The following is a 23,577-nucleotide window of genomic DNA, read 5'->3' as shown; positions in this document are numbered from 1 at the left end:
AAAACCCCAATAAACTAAGATAATAGAAGTACCGATGATTGAAAATTGGGGATTCTGTGATTGTACAATCAAGTGCGGTGGGTGTGCTTGGTCGAACTTGAACAACGAAGAAACTTGAAATTGGGATTGAGGATAAGTCTGTTATGGAGATGGAGAAGTCACAGAGTCTGGCCTAAGAAGGTCTTTAGCGTGCCCAAACTTTTATTTTTATATATTTAATTGTAACAGAACAAAACGACGTAGTTTAGTTTGTATCAATTGAATAAAAATATTAGGGTAAAGTACAAAAAACTATCTCAATTATTGGTGTCACGACACTTTCATACCTCATTTTTTAAAATTGACAATGTCATACCTCATCTTTAGAATTTGGTCCAATGTTATACCTTCTGTTACTTGGCCGTTTACTTTTTAGTTAAATGCTGACGTGGCTTAATCCGGGATCAATTTTCTATTAAAAAATTAATAAAATATTATTAAAAACTTTAAAAAATTTATTTATTCAAATAATAAAGAAAAGTGAAAAAAAATAAAAATTTAAAAAACTAAACAAAAAATCCCTCTCTTCGTCCCTTCCCCCTTCTCTCTCTCTCCTCATCTTCATCTTCTTCCTTGCTTAATCTTCAACCAAAAAATTAAAAAAAAAAATTGAAAACCCATCAACCCCCCCCCCCCCCGCGTGGAAGAAGAAGAAGAGGAAAAATAAATGCAACCCAACACATTCACGCCCCCTGCAACCCAGAAAGAAGAAGGAGGAGGAAGAAGAAGGAAAAAAAAAAAAAAAAAAACCCAACCTAACCCAGTTTGTCACCCCCCCTCCCGGGAAGCCAGAAAGAAGAAGAAGGAGAAGAAAAAGAAAGAAAAAAAATCCAAAGCGAACCCAATTCCTCCCCCCTCCAAACCTAACCTCCTGCCAACCCCAAATCCACCACTCTTATCTATTCTCCACATCCTCTTCCGCACCCATCCTCCACCTTCTTCGTGCACCCATCTTCCTGCCGACGGGATCTAGGTTTTTTTTTTTTTTTTGGGTTGCAGGAGGGAGAAGAGGGGGTGGGGGGGGGGGGGGAGACAAACTGAGGATGGGTGTGGGGGAAGACAAATTAAATTTTTTTTTTGTTGGGGGTTGCAAGTGGGGGGAAGAAGATGAAGATGGAGAGATGAGAGATGAGACGGGGAGGGACGAACTGAGGGTTGCTCTTTTTTTTTTTTACTTATCTTTATTATTTTAATATTTAAAAAATATTAAATAAATTTTTTTAGTTTTTAATAATATTTTAATGATTTTTTAATAGAAAGTGGGCTCCGAATTAAGTCACGTCAGCATTTAACTGAAAAGTAAACGGCCAAGTAACGGAAGGTATAACATTGGATCAAATTCTAAAGATGAGGTATGACATTGTCAATTTTAAAAGATGAGATATGAAAGTGTCGTGACACCAATAGTTGAGGTAGTTTTTTGTACTTTACCCAAAATATTAATTGAAGGTCCTTGTTTCATTTGTCTTATAGTTGGCATAGGTGTCAAAATGTTTTTTTGTTTTTTTTGTTTTTTTGTTTATAAGGAAAACTAATGAAAATGACTTGAAAACTTTGAGTTTTAATGATAAGGACAAAATAAAAAGTAAAGTGAATAGTACCAGATTTGACTTTTTAGTGTAAAAATGTGATTTTTCGTTAAAGTGAACAGTACCGCTGACTTTTCGTTAAAACTCCATTTTTTAAATGGAGACATAGAACATCTCTAAAAAATATATCAAATTTTAAACATCGAAACGATATTTGATGGCTTATGTAACAGTTTGACATTTTGTACAATTTTTTTCTCAATCCGATATGTTAAATAATAATGTTATTCTATAAAAAAATTCATCTCTTTGTAAGGTCAAATTATTGAGACAATCACTCAAATACTTGGAAACACAAAACATTTATTATATATTGCATCACATTCATTCAAAAATTATTAAATAAATCAGACAGTTGCCATCAGATTTGAAGGTTGCTCTCAAATTATTTACCGCAAAAAGCTTTATTTTCAATTGACTCAGTGCCATATAAGAAAATGAAAGCTCAGTTGGAGAGAGTTTGATGCCATTTTTTGATGTTGTATGTATATATGGCAGTTTTTACATTTTCTTTGGAAATGCTTTTAATAAACTATTAGGGTCACCTACTTATGCTCCCGCGCCAACTACTTACGCTCCCGCATTTGCTCCGCTACCGACTATTTATACATTATCGGATACTTTCGATTTCATAATGATCGATAGGGAGCCTTTAGTTTACACCCGGTCAATGAAATGATATTTGAATAAAACACTAGGAAATATTATCCCCTTAAGATAGGTCATCGGAAGAAACTGACGGTTTTCCTAATTTCTTGCTGTCGTTCCGTGACTTTTCAAAGCGTTCAAGGTGGGTATGATCACAGCAGCCCAGATACACAATATCTGAATTAAAAAATCAGAAAACCGGCAGAAAATCCCTGTTAAGTCCGACCAACGTGTTTGTGTAGGGCTAATTACCTGGTTGATTCCCATTCCCATGTTATTAGCTTGAAATTCGTTATCTGTGTAAGTGGCAGTCTGATTTAGTGTAGGTGATTTACAAATTGGGACTTGACTTGAGGTGTGATTGAGGAGATGAGAGAGCATACATGCATGCACCACCGACAAGGTTTTTTACTTGAATGCAAGGCGAGGATAAAGTGGTGATATGCCCAGGACTCTGATGCATGCACGAAAGATGTCGTCTTGAACAATCTCCTCAGCCAGTTTTTCTTCATCTCTTGAATCCGGTTGTATTCAACTGTAATTGACCAAAAAGGATTGTATTCAAGTTTCAAGTGCTATAAAGTTTCGGATATTGAAAATTTGTGTTTTCTTTTTGTTGTTTTTATAATTTTGATAGTATTTGTGATATGATTAGTCTTTAAAAATTTTCTTTGATACAGTTGATATTTACATAAAATTATTAAAAAAAATCAGAAAAATATATGAAAATTCGGAGTTGAAGTCTAAACTTTATCTCATATCTGATAAATTCTTAAGTTTATGCTAAAATCAATAGATATCATCGATATTTCTAACACATCTGTTACATATCGGAGAAACTCTGATATTTCCCTCAAACCAGTGTTTGACAACTTTTAAAGTTTCAATTTAAATTTTCGTCATTTCTATTGAAAGTAACCAATATCGATATCAATATTCAATATTCAATATATCTGTCGGTTATTTTACAAATTTGTATCTCAATATTTTCACTGTATCGGTATTTTCAACATTAAATATAACTTACCTGCCGAAGAGAATGAAAATGAGAATGCATCGAAAGTGTGTGTCTGATTGTCAAAACTCAAAACTAAAGATAAACAAGAACGCCAAATTGGATTATTCATCCTTGTGGTCATAAGAAACTTGCATGATGACCCCCGTGGTGAAAAAAACTAATAATTAAATCCTTGTAGTCTAGAATGTTAGCAAATTTAGTTCAAAAGTAAGATTTCCGTTAAATGACTGTTAAAAGTATAGGTAAAACTGTATTTTCAGTTCCAATTAACATTTAAAATAAATAATTTTTTTTATAACAATTAACAACAAAAATAATGCTTAATTTTTTAAATAAAAAAAAGCCCCAATTCAATGTCAATTGGAACTGAAAATACAGTTTTACGGTCATTTACCCCAACTTTTAACAGTCATTTAACATAAATCTTACTTTTGGACTAAATTTGCTAACATTCTAGACCACAAAGGTTTAATTTCTAGTTTTTTCACCACGGGGTTATCATGCAAGTGTCCTATGACCACATGGATGAACAATCCAATTTAGCCAAACAAGAATGGAAAGGAAATAAAAAAAAATACCCCAACTTGTGTGCATGATTGTTTTCTTCTTTGCACACATCTATTATATCTGCTAAAAAGTAACCCAACTTGTGTGTATGATTGTTTTCTTCTTTGCACACATCTATTATATCAGCAAAAAAGTACCCCAACTTGTGTGTATGATTGTTTTCTTCTTTGCACACATCTATTATATCAGCCGACTGACTATTTGACCCAAATTCTTCTCATTTACAAAGAGTCGACTTTATACGTTACAAGATTAGATAAAATAAAGAAAAATTCAAACGTATCTATTTTTTTATTTATCTAAAAAGTCAATTCAAAAATTGTTATTTATGGAAAGAGATCATCTCCCTTTACCTAATCCTCCTCATCAAACAATTCGGACCCTTCAAATTTGATCCAATGGTTAAAGTTATTATAACTTTTAGAGTGGGCCCATGTTTGTAACCGTTAAATCAAATTTCAAATGTCCGAATTATTTGATAAGAAGGATTAGGTGGAAGAGATATGAGGAGAATCTCTTTCTGTTATTTATAGAGTAAATTATAGCAATGGTCACTCAACGTTAATCAAATTGAAGCAATGATCCCTCAACTAAAAATTCATTACCATTGGTCTTTCAACTTATCAAAATGTGTAGTTATAGTCATTTTCATCAATTTCGTCAAAATTTTGTTAAAATAAGTTATGTTGGAATAATCATTTATATAATTAGGGTCCCTTAACTCATCAAAGTGTGTAATTATGGTCATTTTCGTCAACTACGTAAAAATTTTTGTCAAAACGAATTATGTTGGAATGACCATTGCTACAATTGGGTTAAAATTAAGAGACCATTTCTCCAGTTGAATTAAAGTTGAGGGACCAATGGTAATGAATTTTTAGTTGAGGGACCATAGCTGCACGTTTTGATAAGTTGAGGGATCAATGGTAATGGATTTTTAGTTGAGTGATCATTGCTCCAATTGAGTTAAAGTTAAGGGACCATATACAATTTACTCTTATTTATATCATTCTCGCCATAATAGGGGATCGCAAAGATTGATTATACTAAGCATTTTTATGGTAATCGTGCATATTCGTGCCAATTGTCAACAAGCAACCAAAATAAAGTAACGGTGAAAGAGCAGCAATTGATCACCCAGTCATGGACGGATCTACTAAGGGACTGGGTGGTTCCAGGACCACATAGAAGCTCACATAAAGGACTATTGAAACCTCCAAGGACCACCCAAGTATGGGCTGTGGTGGTGGAGAACAACAGCCATGGCTGCCGATGCACTGCTCGTTCTGTTGCAGAGGAGAAAGAAGATGACTTTTTTGTTTTAAAATGACTTGAAATGACTTGGCCAAAACACACCGTTTTGAGCCAAGCCAATAAAAAAAAATTTAAAAAGCATTGTCAACTACGTTTCATTGTGATTGGACATCCTCTAGACTCCACGTGATGGGCTTTTGTATCATTCCAAAGTAAAAAACGATTTAGAGACTTTAATAAAAAGGAAAGGATTAAATTAAGTGGGATTCCTCAACTTTTCCAACCAGTAATAAACTTTTAACTTCTGCAAAAAAATAAAAATAAACTTTTGACTTACCCTCCTCATCGTTGTCCTCCTTGTTTACTACTGCCTATTGGGCTTGTATCTTTCTTGGCATTAGGGATTAGCCTCTAGGTTTGCAAACGTCTTCCATTCTTCATTTTGATGCCAAAACCCTAATTAGGGTTATGCAAGTTTTTCTTGGGGAGCCTGATTTATTTATTAGTGCATGTTGTGAGGACTTGTCACTCAAGTGATCAACATAGTGTTTATCTATGTAAATCTCAAAAGTTTTGATAGTTTTGCATTCACGACAAGAATTATACATTATGTAGTTGTACTCATTTTTTATTTTGGTAGACAAATAAAAGGGATTATTCTCCAAATATTCAAGATGAGGTCCGCAGAGCATATATATTGATGGAGCTTTTTAGAGCTAAAGATCATGATTTTCCATTCACATTCCAAAAATATTCCAAAAAACCACCTAAGTGCTGCCTAGCCCTCCTCCTAAGAGCTGTCTACATTGTTTGCCGCTCATGATCGTTTCAAATTCAAATGATGATTACAGTGTCGTTAACCAGAAATTTTAACTAAGATATGAGAATTATTATATAAGGTTGAGAAATTAGACCGCTTTGCAAAATACAATACAGACATATACCAACTTGCCCTTTTATAAAATTGGTATATTCTAGTTTGCTGTTGATTTCTTCAAAGGAGAAGTTTCATTTGGGGCTAGGATATGGCAGATCAAACTCATTCACTTGTTAATTGGTTCTCATTAAGACTTATAGTTTGATTTCATCTTATATCGCCATCAACATTATCAATCTCACCTCTATACTATGGTGATATCGAATTAAAATGATCTTAATGGGTACCCATTAACAATCCAATGAGTTGATTTGCTACCTCTATTTGGGATTTTTTTATTGGACAATACCCATTTTTTAAAAACATGAATCTAGAAACCTTATTTTCCGGAGCATGCTTCATTGCATTTGTTGGCTGCAGGGATTGTGAGTTGTGTATAGTCAGAGAAGATGATGGATGGAGAATTAGAGATATTTGATACTATTTGTTTTAATCTGCACAAATAATTACCCTAGTACCAAACACAAAAACAAACACAGTATAAATAATACGATCTTTAATACGATACTGCACTAAACACCGACTAATTTAGTCAATATTATATGATGTTCAAAAATTATCTTATCCAATTGAAATAGTTCAAGCTGCCAAATGAGATCTACGTAATTTATGTTCTCTGATGCCTATAAAAATTCTACTTTCTACGTAACCTGTTGGAAACTACGAAGGTCACACAAACTTAATGTTTATTCATCTTCCTTAGTCAACCCAAATTATCTATTTTGGACGTCGACTACTTGGCCTAATGTCATGTATGCATGCATGCTTCCTGTCTTTATTCCTACCTTGTATGCAGCGAACGTACATCATCAACAAATATAGTTGAAAATTTTTTAAAAAAAGAAAAAAAAAGAAAGAAGAACTCGATTCTACAGTCAAAGTCATTTGTTATGGCTCGTCCAAGCCTTTGTAAGAAATGGTAGTCGTTCCAACTTTTTGATCGTGCATGACGTATATTTCACATTATCTTTTGGTTCAATGGTTGGGGACAAATTTTAGGTTTGTATTTCATATTGCATGTTTTGAGTTCCATTCATTGTGCTGGTTACTTGGTGAATTACACGATGGTTGTTAATTAAGAGGAACTGAAGAAGGGTAAAATGCCTCTGTCAGTTTTTTTGGTTCCTAAAAAATTAAACTATCATGACGAAACCACTAGAGGATCCCTTTTCTTAGAAAAAACAAATCATAACAAAGAATGAGTATATTGATTAAGGATGTTCGAGGAAGTTGAACCTACGACCTTCTAGAAAATTAATCTACAACGTTAACGTTTTAGAAAATTAATCTTTTGGTAGAGGATTAGTAATACAAATACAGACTTTGTGTCTTATTCTTATTACACCCATAAAAGGTTCTATCAAATCGTAGATCCTTGCGAGTGGAAATGGATCATTTTCCTCGGGATCCTAGATCATTTTCCTGAGAATTCGAAGGATCCTGTGATTGTATTCGTTCATCGTACATCGTACGGTCAATTTTCATTAGGTACTATTTATATTTAATTTTAAATTTTAAAATTTAAATGATTTCTAATTACACGATATACGATGAACAGACAAAATCACAAGATCTTTAGGAAAAGGATCTGGTGAGGATCATTTTCCCTTGCGAGTAGCTCTTTACCATTGTGATAGTGGAGTGTTGCCCTTACATGGCGCAATTTCAAACTTCATCGATCGGCATCCTAATCTAACACTTATATTTTTTGACCAAAAAAAAAAATCATAGATCCTTAGTTTTGTGATTTTATCATGTAACAATCAGCAAAATTGCCTAAACCAACTTGTAATTTTGCATCAGAATAGCCAAATCAAACCACACTCCGAGTGATTTTTTTGATTTCAAAACTTGTAAGTCTGGTCCGGTCTGGGACGTGCCACCTAATGTTGAACCAAACAAAGTAAGTTAAAATTAGGGCTTCATGAATCTCGGTGTTGTTACCTAATGACTCATTGGTTCCAGCAGCCACGACTAAGGTGATTCTGAAAAAAGCTGGTATCAAAAAAAGGTCGGAGCTGTTTTTGTGTTTGGTAAACATTCAGCTTCAGTTTTTTTTCACAGTTTTGGGCGAAAAAAAGCCAAAAACAAGAAGCTGCAAAACCCAGCTTTGAAAAATCGGCTTTTTTTTCACATCTGCTTTACATAAAAGTTTACCAAACACTATAATACTGTTTTTTTTTTCAAAAGTACTTTTACAAAAAAGTTTACTAAACATTCTGTTGCTTTATTTCACAGCTGCTTATTCTTACAGCACAGCAGAAGCAGTTTTTTTTCAAAGCACAGCAATACCAAACCAGCCTTTATACAACAACAATACTAGGCTATTCAAAACATAAATATGAGCTCTTACTCAAAATTATTCATTATTAATTTATAAAACTTCGTGTTTATAATCCAAATCATTCATACTATAAATCATCCTATAAATATTATTTCTGCAAAAAATTAATTAAAACTAAGGTTGTTTATTCATCGAACTATATAAAAACAAATGAATGAAATTGGTAAAAGCAATACGAACCGTCTATGTATTTGTTAGAATATATTGACTAAACGATCTTAATTTTAATTTACTTTTTGCAGAGATGATATTTACAATGTGATTGATAATATCAATGATTTTAATTATATGCACAAAGCACTATGATTCAAATACTAAAAGTTTTGACTATGAGTTCCTAGTCTAAATATTGTAATGCAGTTTCCATGTAGACTAGGAAAGGTTGGGTTGTTAATATTTACCCAACATGCCACTAATCCCAATCGGTTGCCTATTGATTTGAAGTTTCCTACCTATTTGAAATATAAAATCAAACAGTCTCTATTCTCCGCCCATCACCGTCTGTCAATCTGGAGCCGTCGTTGTTTGAGATATCGCAGTTTTCTGGACTTTTGGGACTTGGTGTGCTGTGCATGAACTGATTTTATATGATTATGATATGTCCCTTCCAGTATATAGCTTCCAATTGATGAACCTAATTCAGCATGTGATTTCTATTAACAAACATGATATTTATTGATTTTCTAATTAATAAATCTGAGTATTTCAAAGCCCCTGGTGGTAACTAAAAGATTTAAGGTATGTGATTACCTGATGGAAAGGTGAATAGAACCAGTGCAAAAGCAATCAACATGAAAGTGAAAATGCCATAAACAAATAACTGCAACAAATTAGGTCATTAATCAGATAACGTTGCGTTGGAACCATTTATTTCATAATTTTTAACCCCCAAAGCATCGAAAGGGTATAAACGGTAATTAGGAAAGAATTGTGAAAGTATACCCTTAAAATTAGGCTGAATCATCATTACAAAGATTAGAGCTATGTTCGCCCTAGTGTTTATCTCCGCACTCACTTTATATTTACACCCATTGTAAAAAGTGAAAAAATACATAAACTCTTCCTCCACTCACCATTATTCACCTAATACATATTTCTTCTCCAATTTTTCCTTGCTTTAAAAGTTATTATAGTTAAGATAAAAATACCATTAAACAAAATTACCCCCAACACCTAATGCCCCTCCTCGGTCACCAACCATTGCAGCACCACCACATCTCAGAAATTGCTCCGATACCCAATTTCCATTGTTTCCCAATTTAAATTCATATCACACAAGACAGAGAGTGATTAAATTTGAAAAGTAATGAAAATTCAGTAATTGAATAGAAAATTGAAAAAGCTTGGCAATAGATTTGAGGCAATTAGAAGAGCTTCACTCATAGTTTGGTGCTATTCCGGCTTTTTCTCTAACATCATATTTCTCCATATTCAAAATATGGTAGGTATCCAAATTGTTCCAAAACATCAAATACGGATTGGGGTTCTAATTGTGGAGGTGGAGGGGTTTATGGTTTTTTTGGTTTTTTGGTCAATATAACTAATAATTATGTGGTAAGACGTGGTTGGTTATTTTTAGGTCTTTGAAGGTCATTTTTTATACAAGGATAAATTTGTCAATAAAATTATCATTTTAAAGTGGCTCGGAAAATAAGATATTGGGGTGCATTTATGACACACCCCGACCGAGGCCAAGGCATGCTGGCCGTCACGTGAGAGTGAGGTAGCCATGTGCACAGTGCGGAAGCGATAAAGATAGCAAACATACGAATAATTAAAAACCATATTAATAGAGTGCACTACTAGCAGGGAGTGATAAGAGTTAGTTACAATCGTAAACTCTCCTAATCAGAGCATAATAAGTCTAGGTGCAGTCCAGTAGGACAAGTACTAGTTACACAGTACCAGGAATGTCCTACTATAATATAGAATAGTCTTAACAGTCGATGTCCTCGAGCCACCAACGGCAACTTAAAACTTGGAGGGGCGCAAAACAGAAAACGTGAGTGGGTAAAAACAAATGTTTTACAAAATCATTTCATTTATCAACATACTAACCCCTCGATGTAAAACATGTAAAATTTTCCCAGAATTGAGTTATAAGCATATACATGTGTATATATATATATATATATATATATATATATATATATATATATATATATATATATATATATATATATAACAGAAATCAAATCAATTCAATTCAGGTCATGCTTCACATAATCATATTCATAGGTATATATACCATGTCAAGATATAATAGAGTAAACAATTCAGGTAAGAATAATTTCATAGAAATGTGATATGTTAGCCATAACTCCTGTGGTAGTCTGTACGGCTGAATTCATAGCTCAAACTCAATCTGGCCGAAGTCACTACTATGACCTATACGGCAATATACTGCACATAAGTCGGAACCCCTAGACAGGGTCTGTACGACAAGGTTGGGTGTAATATAATTATGCTCAACTCTATTCTTTCATAATAGCCGGGCGATAAATCGCTAGTCACCTACGAGTCGGAACCATGAATAAGGTCTGTACGACAAGACTGTGCACTTAAGTTGGATCCAATATGAGCATATAGTGCAAGAGGTGACGTAAATAAACAGGCATGTACCTCATATCTCTGGCTAATTCACAATCACCCTAGGTGCAGCTTTATGAGCTCAACATTACTTAATCACATATCACATCATCGATGATTCACACAACCAAACATAACTTATCTGAACTCACCTGTGCCTCCACAGCACTACATTTATATATATATATATATATATATATATATATATATGCAACCATGCAATGCATATTCAAAATATAGAAGCATTTGGCATATTATTTCTAAGCATACTTTCCTTAAAAAAATGCATTTATGGGAAATATATCAAGTATATAAGTATATACTAAAAATAAAAGCTCACTCACTGATATGTCGAAGGGTCGTAGCCCCCGAGTCGCCCGTGGATACGCTCGTCCTCAGGATAAGCCTCACCTATATGCGAATTAACTATAAAAACGTTATTTTAAAACACATATACAAAACTAGCTAATAACTTCTCATACATTGCTCAATTTTGGTATTTAAATATACCAACATGACCTACACAGCCTCACGAACATCGTGATATTTTTAGATAAATTTTTAGGTGGCTCACGCGCCCCCACGCGCCGGGGAGGGCACGGCCTCACGCGCCCAACATGCGCATCATCTTCAACCTCTAGACGCCAGAACTGTTCACCGGCGCTGGATTCTGGGCAGACCTTCAAACTCACTATTCTCCTTCGTTTCTCAACCATTTTTCATGCAATTGGTACCAAAATGAAGGTAGGGACATCTACAATCACGTTATACTACTTTTAAGCCTTGAATTCCACTAGAATCTACCTGAGGAAGCTCGATAATCCAGTCGACTTGAAAAGCTTCGATCTCGGCCCTCCGACGTCCAAACTCTTCCAACGAACTACCCCAAGGCTCGTGAGGACCTCCTTAAGCCTTCTATGAGCTTAAAATTCCCTGAAAATCGAAGAATAAAAGTTGCATGAACAGTGCATGGAATCGGATTTTATGGTTCTACGTGAAATCGAAGGTAACCTTACCTATTTTTGGTACTTTTGAACTCACGAGGACCTTAGGAACACAATGATACCATTTTCAACCTCAATTTGCAAGGTTTGGGGTGTTCTTGCCCTTGTCCGTACGTAAGAAGAAAGAGAGAGAGTGAGAGTCCGAGAGAGGTGAGAGGACACGGGGGGGGGGGGGGAGATGAGAGAGGGAGAGTGTGTGTGGCCTAGGATTGGTCAACCACCAAAAGAAAACATAACTTAATCCTAATTGGTTCCAAACAATTAGGATTTAAGTATATTAACCCAAAGCTACCCTTAAACCACATTACACAACTAACGTTCAAAGGTATTTTCGTTAATTCACGCCGTTGATAAATATATATTTGGGACGGGCTGTGACAATTTAGCAGCACTCATCACAAAATAGGACTGTTAGTCGGATCATAAGTCTACATGATTAGTCTTATATCTAACTATCTCGTAAATTTATGAAGTTTTGGCACTAGACATTTTACTTATTGATTTTGACAACTTAAAATCACTTACAAATTATATCAACCTTTAAATATAATTATATAGCTAGTTTATTGCTTTGATGAAATTGTTAAAATTACGCCAACGAGAGAAGGTAGAGTTGGTGATTATCATTTTTTTTGTTAGACTATGGCCTAAATTCGAGTCCTGTTGCCGACAATCTTTCTTAATGGGTGATCTATAAAAACCAAAAAAAGAGCTGAGACCACATCAATAAGTCCTCAAAGAGGTTTGTGATATACCCTATCCCTAGGATGGGGTAGCCTCCTCTCCCACTAAATATATTTTTTTTAAATTGTTAAAATTATTGTCTTGATAATTTTGGCTTCTATAGAATAGAAAGAACTAAAAAAGAATAATTGATTTGGTTGTTTCAACTTTCAAATACAGAATTATTATGCTTCACTCAACACCACTACTATTAGAAACTGAGACATATAAATACGATTGCGCTAAATCACTAAAACAAATTAAATATATTGAGCTTAGACCTAACCGATAAACCGCCCAAATCAAACAATCCACTTTAGTGATTTTGTTTGGGTTGGTTTCTTTCCTTATTTAAACTCGAACTACATTGGCTGCGTTTAAGGTAAAATCGATCTTTAAATATCTTGATTTTTTCTGGATCTACCTACCAAGATTCCTTGGACCAAAGGTGGCCAATGTTTAATAATTTGGTCTTTAAGCACTAGCTAGCACTGCTGAAACAAAACACCATAGCAAACTTTGTTTGTCAGACGTAGGATTAGGTATATCAAAATTCAAAATTACGCGCAGTACGTAACTGTTACTTGTTTTAGTTAGTCACTCTCGGGCATCTTACTATACTTCCCACCCATCCATCCATTTTTGTTTGGTTTTTCACCACCACCATTCACCGTCCCATCACCACTTATATTATATACAAATACGTTCCGAGACCGACTTGAATCTGACCATGCCGACTGCCATGCGTCCACAAATACTATGTGTTAATAATATTGTAACTTCTTTAGTTAATCACTGCAACACTTGATTAGATGCATATATATTCTGTGGTGCAATTCACATGCATGTTCTCAGTAAAAGAAAAAGAAAGTAAAGGAGGCGCTGATTTCTTTGGTTTGTAGGAAGCAGTTGACCGGCATTTGGCATTTGATTTCCTACAACTTTCTCACTTTTATGGAGTTTTCTAACAAAACTTTAATTAGTCTTCCTCACTTTTACTGAGTTTTCTAACAAAACTTTAATTAGTCTTCTCATTTTTACTGAGTTAGTCTACGGCTAAAATAGAAAAATTAGTATTTGGTCAATTGTTACTAATGTTTATTAATTTATACTTTATTAGTTTTTAGATTTTAGTCGAAGTCTTTAAAAAAATATAATAACGTACATAAAAATAAATAAAAATTAGTATTCGGTCCATTGTTATTAATGTTCATTAATTTAGACTTTATTAGTTTTTAGATTTTGGTCGAAATCTCTAAAAAAAAATAGTAATGTACGTAAAAATACTTATTACATTAACGTCAAGGACTTTGATAAAAAACTGAAAACCAACAAGATTTCAGTCATAGAACATTGATAACCAGGGCCACCTCTAAAGTCTCTCTAAAAAAAAAAGATATTGGTATTCTTTAATTTGAACGATGATTTTGTTAGGTAATAACGTTTACATATGCTTAACAACCTACATTAATAGAAGACGTCCTTAACAAAACACTAATTTTGTTATGTAATAACATTTTTTTTTTTTGTGATCTTGACATTGAGTGTTAACATGATGTAAAATCATTAAACGTGAAGATATAAATTTCAAAAGCAAATAATGAGGATGAGTAATTATGTGACATCCACAAATAATTATATTAAAACAAGAGAGACTAGACTAATATTTACAAAAACAGTTATTAATTCATCTAGAATAAGCAACAATACATCACGACGTAATGTTAAATTCATAACATATTAAATTCTTAACATATGTGTCAATTGAATTCAAAACCTACACCAACAATGATGAGGACATCATTGTAGAATTATCAGAGAAGGCCTACTTCCAGTAATATTGATATTGGCTCAAACTTGGTAATTACCACATGCACAAACCTTTAGGTGTTATGTTTTATTACAAAAAGTCTCGGTATTAGTTAAAGTAGGGTTATGATATTTAAACTATTACTTTTGTTTTTCTACGACAGATGTGGGATTTAACATGCCCCATCATGTGAGACCCAATTAGTGGGTCACACGTAGGAGATCCACACATTGACAACCATGTAGAGCCAAGGGGATTCACCCTACACGCGGGGTTAAGGGACCCACCATCATTGTGAGGGGTCGGAACCTACCATCATCGAGCGGGACCAGGGGGACGTATCCACCACGTGGTAGTACGGGTCCGCTCCCTGACTCTGATACCATGTAGAATTAGAGAGACAGGCCAAAGACCAACTTCCAACAACACCGATTTTGCCTCCAACTTGGTAATTACCACCTGTACAATCCGTTAGGTGTGAGATTTTATCATAAAAGGTCTCGGTATTAGTTGGAGTACGATTAAGATATTTAAACTCTTCTTTTATCAGAGATACGGTCGATGTGGGATGTTTAACACTCCCCTTCACATGAGCCCAATTAGTGGGTCACACGTGGGAGATCCACACATTGACAACCACATGGAGCTAAAGGGACTCACCTTACGGGCCCAAATGACCCAGCTTCTTCGCGCGGGGCCAAAGGGACCCATCCATCACGTGGCACTATAGTATGGGCCCACTTCTTGGCTCTGATACCATTTAGAATTATCAAAAAGACTGGTCAAAGATCCACTTCCAACGATACTGATATTGTCCTCAACTTGGTAATTACCACCTACACATTCCGTCAAGTATGAAGTTTTATCATAAAAGACCTCAGTATGAGTTAGAGTAAGGTTATGATATACTATTACTTTTGTTTTTCTACGACAGATATGGGATTCAACAATGCCACATATAATATTATTAAATAATTTGGTTAAGAAAAGAATAACAAGAAAGTCCATCATATTATATGTATGAAGAGATTTTTTAGTGTGTCCAAAATATGGAACGGTATGCCACATATTATTATACAATTAGAAGAAAATTTTATTTTCAAATGTTTCTTTAATTGTATAATAACATGTAATGTTTCACTCCTGTTCCGAGCACATTAAAGAAAAGTTCATATGTTTGAGAAATTTTTTAATATGTTTAAAATACAGAACGATACACTACATATCATTATGCAATTAAAATGACACTTTAAATAAAAAACAAAAATTTTCTCTACTTACAATAATAACATGTGACGTGACTTTAATTTCGAGCACATTGAATTTTTTTTTCATTTGTCTGAGTCGTGAGAGGAGATGGATATTTAGACAAAACACATCAATCCCCGCCGAGTGTTGCTCCTTTGCTGGCCATACTTTTCTACGCTCTTCTCATGCTTTTTGACTTTTCCGTATTCAAACTTGTCTTCGTGTTCCTTCTCACTTCCTTCTGCTGCATGCTCTGCCTTCTTCCTCCTCCTCCTCCTCTCCTATATATATACCCATCTACCCCTCGAATTTTAATCCCAAAATATCTCCAAACCCACATCTCTTTTTCTTTCCACTGTTTTTCACAACTTGTTGAATAATTAAATCGACAAAACTTTTGGATATTGTGAGAAAAATCTGAGCAATGAACGGTCATCACGACGAGGAAGGGATGCTTACGTCCTCGGAGTACAACTCCGACACCGAGTCGACTCAGTCCACCGCGCTCGGAGGTAGCACCCGGTTCGAAAGACGAGCTTTCAGTGGCCCGCTGGGAACGTCTAACTACGCACCGACCACGTCCTCCAACTCCAGCCGCGCGTGGCGGCGGAATAAGAGCATCAAGGTTGACAACTCCGGCGGCACGGATAAGACTACTAGTACTACTTCCGACAAAAACAACGACAATGATTACGTGGAGATCACTCTCGACATCCGAGACGACTCCGTCGCCGTCCACAGCGTCCAGGCCGCCGGCGGTGCCAGCAGCGAAGATCCCGAGCTGGCTCTGCTCGCCAAGCGGACGCTGGACGGGAAGAAGTCGTCGTCGTTCCGGTCGTCGCTTTTTCGGAACACGTCGTCGCACATCCGGCAGGTCTCTCAGGAGCTGAAGCGGCTGGCTTCCTTCACCAAGAGGCCCTCCAACGCGAAGCGGTTCGATCGGACTAAGTCAGCAACTGCCTACGCCTTGAAGAACCTCAAGTTCATCACCGCCAAGACCGGCGCCTCCTCCACCTCCGGCTGGGCCGCCGTTGACAAGCGCTACGACGAGCTCACCGCCAAATCCAACTGGCTCCTCCACTCCTCCCTCTTTGGCGAATGCATAGGTCCGTTCATCTCTCATTTCTCCTGTTGCACTCTATATCTAGACCTCCGGCTGAATAAATCAAAGGAGAATTAAAACCACCGAAACAAGAGTGGGATTAGAAATTTAGAAAGGAGTGTGAAAATCACTGGGTTAATTAATTAGTAAATTTTGAAAGCTAAATTAGTCAACTAACGCGGTTTAATACTTTGCAGGGATGAACAAGGAGTCCAAGGAGTTTGCCGGAGAACTTTTCCGGGCACTTGCTCGGAGGCGGAACATAACCGGCGATATTATCAACAAGGCGCAACTGAGAGAATTCTGGGAGCAAATCTCCGATGAAAGTTTTGACTCCAGACTCCTAACATTCTTTGACATGTACTACACTAACACGTCATCATTACATAACCATTTAATTTTCATTTATTAGGCTTCTTAATTAAGTTAATCTTGGTCAATAAATTAATTGGTGCATTAAATATACTAACTATTATTAATGTGTGTGTAAATGCAGGGTGGATAGAGACGCCGATGGAAGAATCACTGAAGAAGAAGTCACAGAGGTAGGCCACCGGCGGTTTACTGATTACCGCCGGCCACATTTCGTAATTTTTAATTAACTTAACCACCGAGCTAAATATGCTTGGAATTATGTAATCGAGTTTTTACTTGCCGACGACATTTTTTAAAATGCTAATAACAGTTTCTTAAATTAATGGCATATGTGTTGCAGATTATAAGCATGAGTGCTTCCGCAAACAAGCTCTCAAACATTCAGAAACAAGCAAAGGAATATGCAGCTTTGATCATGGAAGAACTCGACCCGGACAATGTCGGTTACATCATGGTTGAAAATTTGGAAACTTTGTTGCTGCAAGCTCCGGTTAGCCAATCTGTGAGCGTAAACGAAAGCCGGGTTTTGAGTCAGCTTCTGAGCCAGAAGCTGAAGCCGACGCAGGAGGACAACCCAATCCGAAGATGCTACCAGAAAACCAAGTACTTCGTGCTAGATAACTGGCAGAGAGTCTGGGTTATGATGCTCTGGCTTGGCATAGTTTCCGGTTTATTTGCATACAAGTTTCTGCAGTACCGCGAAAAAGAGGCGGCGTTCGAGGTGATGGGATATTGTGTCTGCATTGCCAAAGGAGGAGCAGAGATTCTCAAGTTCAACATGGCCTTGATTCTGCTTCCCGTCTGCCGAAACACAATTACTTGGCTCCGAAACAAGACCAAATTAGGCGTTGTCGTCCCGTTTGATGACAACTTAAATTTCCACAAGGTAGTAACAAAAACAAAATGTCACTCTCTCATTCGGAGAATCCAATTTTGTGTCCAAAATTGAGTGAAATTGAATTGGTCTCGCAGGTCATTGCTGTTGGAATCATAGTTGGAGTTGGACTACACGCGGGGTCCCATTTGACGTGCGATTTTCCACGGATTCTACACGCGACCGAAGATGAGTACGAGGACTTGAAACCATACTTCGGCGAGGAGCAGCCTCCGAACTACTGGTGGTTTGTGAAGGGAGTGGAAGGGTGGACAGGTATTTTGATGGTGGTATTGATGACCATAGCCTTCACATTGGCAACTCCTTGGTTCAGAAGAAACAAACTCAATTTGCCAAAGCCTCTCAAGAAGCTCACTGGCTTCAATGCCTTCTGGTATTCCCACCACCTTTTTGTCATTGTCTATGGTCTCCTCATTGTCCACGGCATCAAGCTCTACCTTACCAAGGAGTGGTATAACAAAACGGTCAGTCCCTTGCACCCGAGTTTGAATTCTTTTACCTGTAGATTAAAATAGTTTAGAATATCGCATTGTCAAAGACAAACCGTTAGTTCCTTAAAGGTAATTGAGTTGCATGATTTTGAGAGTGGATTTACTTCTTTTGGTGGCAGACATGGATGTATTTGGCGGTTCCGGTCACCCTCTACGCTTGCGAAAGGTTGATTAGAGCTTTTAGATCAAGCATCAAGCCAGTCAAGATTATTAAGGTACTTAATTAGTTGATAATATTTTGGCGACCAAGCTATTTGGTTCAAATTTTATCATCAATTTCTTAATTATCTGTTACATTGTTATGAACATTGAAGGTTGCTGTTTATCCTGGAAATGTTCTTGCACTGCACATGTCGAAACCTCAGGGCTTAAAATACAAGAGCGGCCAGTACATGTTTGTCAACTGCGCTGCGGTTTCTCCTTTCGAATGGTAAACACTCATACATTTTGTGCACAAAATCTTCTAACCATGTCTAATTAAACACACTAATTATGTTCTAACTTTATCGACAGGCACCCGTTTTCCATCACCTCAGCACCTGGAGACGACTACCTGAGTGTACACATTCGAACACTAGGCGATTGGACGCGGCAGCTCAAAACTGTTTTCTCTGAGGTTCGTTTGAAATTGTCCGATCACAACTTCTTAATCTTAGAATTTCTTGCTTTAAACCCTCCAAAACTTGTGCATGATCACTAATGATTTGTTTGTGTTGGTTGATTAGATTTGTCAGCCACCAACTGGTGGGAGGAGTGGCCTACTCAGAGCTGATATGCAAGGAGGAAACAATCCCAGGTACATTTTTAATTTTACATACATACCTTTAAAACAAAAGGAGGATTTAATTATAGTGAATAATGTGGATTGATTTGTTAATTAATGGGTGTTACAGCTTCCCTAAGATATTGATAGACGGTCCATACGGAGCACCGGCACAGGACTACAAGAAATACGACGTCGTATTGCTTGTAGGGCTCGGAATCGGAGCCACTCCCATGGTGAGCATTGTGAAGGACATCATCAACAACATGAAGATGAAGGGCAAGGAAGATGATGATTCGGAGTCCGCCCTAGAAAGCGGCAGGGCCACTCCGAATGCCTCGAGCCATAACAACAGCAACACTGGGAAGAACAAGAGCAACAAAGGGTTCAAGACCAGAAAAGCCTACTACTATTGGGTGACGAGAGAACAAGGCTCGTTTGAGTGGTTCAAAGGGATTCTGAATGAGGTGGCGGACATGGACGAGAAGGGTGTGATCGAGATGCACAACTACTGCACCAGTGTGTACGAGGAAGGGGATGCCAGGTCAGCCCTCATTGCCATGCTGCAGTCCCTCCACCACGCCAAGAACGGCGTCGACGTGGTGTCCGGCACACGCGTCAAATCCCACTTCGCCAAACCCAACTGGCGCCAAGTTTACAAGGATATCGCCCGCCACCATCCGGGCAGCCGAGTGGGTGAGTTTAGTAGAAACGTGCTCACCAACCTCAGCCCACCTTCTCTTGCCTACCATTTCATGTTTTCAAAATTCACAACCAACTAAAATATAATGTCAAAGTCAGTCGTATGTCGGCGCATAACTGATTCTTAATCGTTGATGCGAGCGAGCTTTACTATGAAACGCACATTCAACAGCGATTAAGAATCATGGCCGCCCTCTTAATCAAATCCAACATCTTTAACATAATTATTATAGTTAACATCATTCATCGTAATCATGACGAAATTGATGATTATGCTGCAGGGGTGTTCTACTGTGGGGCACCAGCACTAACGAAGGACCTGAAGGAGTTGGCGTTGCACTTTTCACACAAGACGACCACAAAGTTCGAGTTCCACAAAGAGAATTTCTAACTGTTCAAACAAAGTGGATGGATTAAAGAAGGAGAGAAAGAGATTAGAGCGTGTAATTACCATTAGCTGATCTAATGCTTATTATGTAAGTAATCAAATTAGAGGATTTGGGTTTTTGCGCACCCAAAAGTAGAGCAAAAAGAGTGAGAAATAATGGGGTGAGGTGAGGGTCCACCGCATGTGATGGGTGTCGGTGCAATAATACCTACTGCAAGTAAGTACCATCTGACATCTGTGAGGAAGGTGGGGACATCGAGAAAAAGGGGGACCCGCCGCAACAAGTGACCACCGATAATGGAGAAGATTGACATCACCACACCAGTCACGAGTCACCAGTCAGCAGCACCACCCAATTGCATATATGATTATGTTTTGTTTTTTTTTGGTATTTTGGATAAGTTTTTGTCCGCATTTTATTAGTGTATTCTTTATACAATAATTGGATGTCATTCTTTGATTTGAAAGAGTTTAGTGCCATTTGCCTGATCGCATGCAGAAGTGTTTGGGTAAAGTACAAAAAATTACTTCAATTATTGGTGTCATGACATTTTCATACCTTATCTTTTAAAATTAAAAATGTCATACCTCATCTTATAAATTTATGACAATGGTATACCTTCTGTTAGGATTGGAGTGAATTTCTCAGTTAAATGCTGATATGGCTTGATCCGGGATCCATTTTCTATTAAAAATTTAATAAAATATTATTAAAAACTAAAAAAATATATTTAATATTTTTTAAATATTAAAATAATAAAGAAAAGTTAAAAAAAAAAAAAAACATACTCAGTCAATTTGTCCCCTCCCCCTTCTCTCTCTTCTCCCCATCATCTTCTTCCCCGTTCCTTCCTGCAACTGCAACCCAGAAAAAAGAAGAGAAAAAAAAATATATCAATTTGTCTTCCCCCCTCCCCACCCTCCCCCTCTTCTCCCTGCACTCACTCTCCACACCCAACCTCCCCACCTTCGCACCCAACCTCGCACCCACTACCTGCAACCCAAAAAAAAAAAAAAACAAAACCCCAAGAAAACCCAGATCCCGTTGAGGTGGAATCGGGAAACCTTCACCAGGCCGATTTCGAAGGTTGAGAACCTAGGCGCGAAGAAAATGGGGGGAATGGGTGTGGAGGGAAGAGGGTGGGTGCGGCGGGGGACGGACGAACTGGGTTTTTTTTGTTTTTTTTTTCTTCTCTCTTCTTCTTCTTCTTCTTCTTCCTCCTTCTTTCTGGGTTTGTTGGGGAGGGGGGGGGGGGAGAACTGGGTTGGGTTGGGTTTTTTTTTTTTTCCTTCCTCCTCTTCTTCTTTCTGGGTTGCAGGAAGATGGGGGTGAGATAGAGAAGGGGGAAGGACGAACTGAACTTAGGTTTTTATTTTATTTTTTTAATTTTCTTTATTATTTTAATATTTAAAAAATATTAAATAATTTTCTTTAGTTTTTAATAATATTTTATTAATTTTTTAATAAAAAATGGGTACGTCAGCATTTAACTGAGAAATTCACGCCAACCCTAACGGAAGGTATAACATTGGCACAAATTCGTAAGATGAGCTATGACATTGTTAATTTTAAAAGATGAGGTATGAAAGTGTCGTGACATCAATAGTTGAAGTAGTTTTTTTGTACTTTACCCTTAATTAACTGAGGATTAGAACCTTTGTTAATTTAGATTATATCTACACCTTAGTGTTCACTGCATTAAGCATTGTTTATAGTGCTCTCCAAAACCACAAAGGCACAAGTTGAATACATTCTCCTATCCGATAGCCGGATCACGTTGCCCATTCGACGATAGTCACAATCAAGAGGCCGCCTTATTGGGGACGGTGAGATCGGAGTCGTGTGAGATCTTAATACAGAGAAAATCCCTCCTCTTATATGTATTTGTCGCGGAAAAGTTGACGTGATCGGAAGAGACAGACCTAAGAAATTTTCCACAAGCTGGCCTTGATTTTTAAAGTCAATTTAATATCACAAACAAATTGGAATTTGGTCTCTCATTTTTGGTGTTGAAGTTGAGCATATACTTTTGAAATTCCTTGCTCAATCATGATGATGTATTTTCCTTTCGTCTTAATTCTTGAGTTCTACGGACCTCCCATGTCCCAAAAACAGTAAAGCTTCCTTTTTTTCGATCATTTATGTGGGGTAGTGTTACAACACGCTCATTTTTATTTCTCACATCTCTTTTAATTTTCAGTTGTCGGATCCAATAAATTGAAGAAGATTAATAATAAAAACTTTACAAGGAGGTGGGAGAAGTAAAAATTGATGTATAGATAACATATTTTTTTTTTGATGTGTATGATAGCTCATGCCTAAAAATTGTTTCAAAAAGTGATTCTTACGTCAAATGATGATAATTATCAATGATTATCATTAGTAACACTTGATTAAGATATATTTCAAATTTCTTAACCCTATCCAAACAAATGAATGTGACATCAAGACTAAGAAAGAAGTTATCCTTTAGTTGATGACATCTTGCTTCCATTAACTTCTGATGGAGGGAGAAAAGTTAAGAACCACCACAAATATCAGATGCATGTGGCAGAAGACAGAATGTGATGGTGAAAGGGGCATTGTGGCCTATGTCATATTCAACATTTGACATGGTAGGAAGTCGATTATGTTAACAAAAAAGGCAAGGAGATATTATTGTCGACGGCTGCTGCGTCAGCTCTTTCATAAGAGGCTAAGCCTTCGTGTGGATCTCACCTTGCATGAGAGAGCTGACACGTGCCGCCGCCGGACGCGTCTCTAGGGAGTCAATTTGGTAGAGCACATGGATTTTGTATGAAATACCATTTTGAAATGGCAAGATGGCATTGTGTGTTTCAACATGTGTGCACATGTGGGTTTGGTGTTGTTAAATAATGGCAGGAGCTGAATTTTTCACGAGGAATGCTAGCTTCCTTCACCATTTGATTTTCTCTACTTACATTTCTTATTTGTTGTATGACATGTGGCTTCCACTATAACTTAAAACTAAGAATTTAATGTGTTTGAAAATTAAAAATTTATTTTCCATGCATACCCCTCATAAATCAAATATAACTCAATTTTCTTTTATTCTTAATAATAATAACT

General features: G+C 36.7%; 1 protein-coding gene and 2 long non-coding RNA genes across 3 annotated transcripts; 1 reads left to right on the top strand and 2 right to left on the bottom strand.

Annotated features, from left to right (window-relative positions):
* Nucleotides 1–11,308: 11,308 nt before the first annotated feature.
* On the bottom strand, nucleotides 11,309–12,090 carry LOC126597467 (uncharacterized). The gene is made up of 3 exons (XR_007614260.1): nucleotides 12,002–12,090; nucleotides 11,790–11,918; nucleotides 11,309–11,396 (listed from the first exon to the last, which is right to left on the bottom strand). It is a non-coding gene; the product is annotated as an uncharacterized LOC126597467 (long non-coding RNA).
* Nucleotides 12,091–14,896: 2,806 nt separating this feature from the next.
* On the bottom strand, nucleotides 14,897–15,913 carry LOC126597468 (uncharacterized). The gene is made up of 3 exons (XR_007614261.1): nucleotides 15,804–15,913; nucleotides 15,183–15,358; nucleotides 14,897–14,981 (listed from the first exon to the last, which is right to left on the bottom strand). It is a non-coding gene; the product is annotated as an uncharacterized LOC126597468 (long non-coding RNA).
* A 151-nt stretch (nucleotides 15,914–16,064) lies between these two features.
* Nucleotides 16,065–20,953, top strand: LOC126597459 (respiratory burst oxidase homolog protein D-like). The gene is made up of 11 exons (XM_050264254.1): nucleotides 16,065–16,876; nucleotides 17,070–17,232; nucleotides 17,369–17,417; nucleotides 17,588–18,133; nucleotides 18,220–18,606; nucleotides 18,753–18,848; nucleotides 18,948–19,063; nucleotides 19,147–19,249; nucleotides 19,359–19,429; nucleotides 19,527–20,092; nucleotides 20,380–20,953. Exons 1-11 carry the CDS (start codon nucleotides 16,195–16,197, stop codon nucleotides 20,487–20,489), a joined length of 2,889 nt encoding a protein of 962 aa, XP_050120211.1. The 5' UTR covers nucleotides 16,065–16,194; the 3' UTR covers nucleotides 20,490–20,953.
* Nucleotides 20,954–23,577: the final 2,624 nt, after the last annotated feature.

This window comes from Malus sylvestris, chromosome 13 (assembly GCF_916048215.2).
Source record: "Malus sylvestris chromosome 13, drMalSylv7.2, whole genome shotgun sequence".
NCBI lineage: Eukaryota > Viridiplantae > Streptophyta > Magnoliopsida > Rosales > Rosaceae > Malus > Malus sylvestris.
The sequence above is the reverse complement of the archived record's forward strand: the minus strand, read 5'-3'. Positions and strand labels throughout refer to the sequence as shown.

Bases quoted from the DNA above. Each gene is read 5' to 3' on its own strand.
- LOC126597459 (XM_050264254.1), top strand. From the start codon at position 16,195: ATGAACGGTCATCACGACGAGGAAGGGATGCTTACGTCCTCGGAGTAC. The intron at 18,849-18,947 runs GTACTTAATTAG...TGAACATTGAAG, and splicing joins AGCCAGTCAAGATTATTAAG to GTTGCTGTTTATCCTGGAAA. The intron at 20,093-20,379 runs GTGAGTTTAGTA...ATTATGCTGCAG, and splicing joins CCATCCGGGCAGCCGAGTGG to GGGTGTTCTACTGTGGGGCA.